A 1059-nucleotide genomic window follows, 5' to 3' on the forward strand; every position below is an offset into this window, starting at 1 on the left:
ATGAAAAATGCACCAATTTTCAGTATTGTAAAAAAGAAAAAAAAGAAAAAAGGTGAGCCATGTATGTGAACCATGTTTACCTGCAAGCAATTCATGTCCACAGTCAGATCTGTGAGGCCTTTACTGGCCATGTACGAAGATGAATACAGACCCTGACTTGGTCTTCCAAACAAGTCCTCCTTTCTGGCATTGGGCTTTGAGATGAAGAGGAAAAACCGCAGTGTTAAAGACTCAGCCATCTGGAAGGACATCACAAACCACCTCTAATGGAGGCCAGGACAGCGCAGATAAAGGGCATCTCTGACCTGCAGGAGATGCGGCTGGTCAGCCAGAGGAATGGCCTCAGCGAGGGGCACTTCGAAAGGGTTGGGAGGGATGCATCCCAGGAAGGTCATGGAGTCCGAGCGGCGAAAAAACGGATGGTGCTGTCCGGTCTCAGCAGGGACCGACTCCTCGTCCTTGTCCTGCAGGGTGGAGCCTGTGGAGTCCAGAGTAACAAATCAGTTTGATTGGACAGCAGGAAAGCAGCTCCGCAAACACCAGACACCAGAGCCATGCTGCTATTTGAATCTGCGAGGTCCACTTTGGCTCGTGAGGTTTGTGCATAGCATTAATGGAAACAACGCTTAAAGCATTCGTGCTGAACTCACTCTGATTGGTGTCCTCGTCGTTCTCGTGCTCAGAGTCCTCATTGTCCAGGCCGAGCTCCAGCAGCTCACGATTCCTGAAACAGAATGAGAAAAGTATTTAGAAATCTCACAACGAACAATCAAACAGATCTGGGCAAAAAGTGTATGAAAAAAGTATGGTTTTTAATTTTAGTTTAAGTAATAATTTTAGTAAATTTGTTGTGTGCTTGTCATTTTTAGTTTTTTTTTAGAATTAGTTTAAATTAAACTACATTTTCTTTTTATTATTGACTTTTTTTTTTAAGTTACGAACATGTTTTTTTAAAGGGGTCATATGATGCTTTTTTAAAGATCATTATTTTGTGTATTTGGTGTAACAGAATATGTTGACATGCTTTAATGTTCAAAAAACACATTATTTTTCAAATAC

The 1059-nt window shown here is 41.8% G+C and overlaps 1 protein-coding gene across 7 annotated transcripts in view; it reads right to left on the reverse strand.

The window, feature by feature from the left end:
• Nucleotides 1-1059, reverse strand: part of LOC107659085 (E3 ubiquitin-protein ligase UBR5-like) — a 65166-nt gene that overhangs the window by 8998 nt on the left and 55109 nt on the right. For all 7 annotated transcript variants that reach the window (XM_016447905.1, XM_016447904.1, XM_016447901.1 and 4 more), the window contains 3 exons: nucleotides 651-724; nucleotides 306-478; nucleotides 81-194 (listed from right to left, as the gene is read on the reverse strand). In XM_016447905.1, the coding sequence (XP_016303391.1) occupies nucleotides 81-194; nucleotides 306-478; nucleotides 651-724 (361 nt within the window). The remainder of the gene's footprint in view (nucleotides 1-80; nucleotides 195-305; nucleotides 479-650; nucleotides 725-1059) is intronic.

This window comes from Sinocyclocheilus anshuiensis, unplaced genomic scaffold (genome assembly GCF_001515605.1).
Source record: "Sinocyclocheilus anshuiensis isolate Anshui unplaced genomic scaffold, SAMN03320099.WGS_v1.1 scaffold411, whole genome shotgun sequence".
NCBI classification, from domain to species: Eukaryota; Metazoa; Chordata; class Actinopteri; order Cypriniformes; family Cyprinidae; genus Sinocyclocheilus; species Sinocyclocheilus anshuiensis.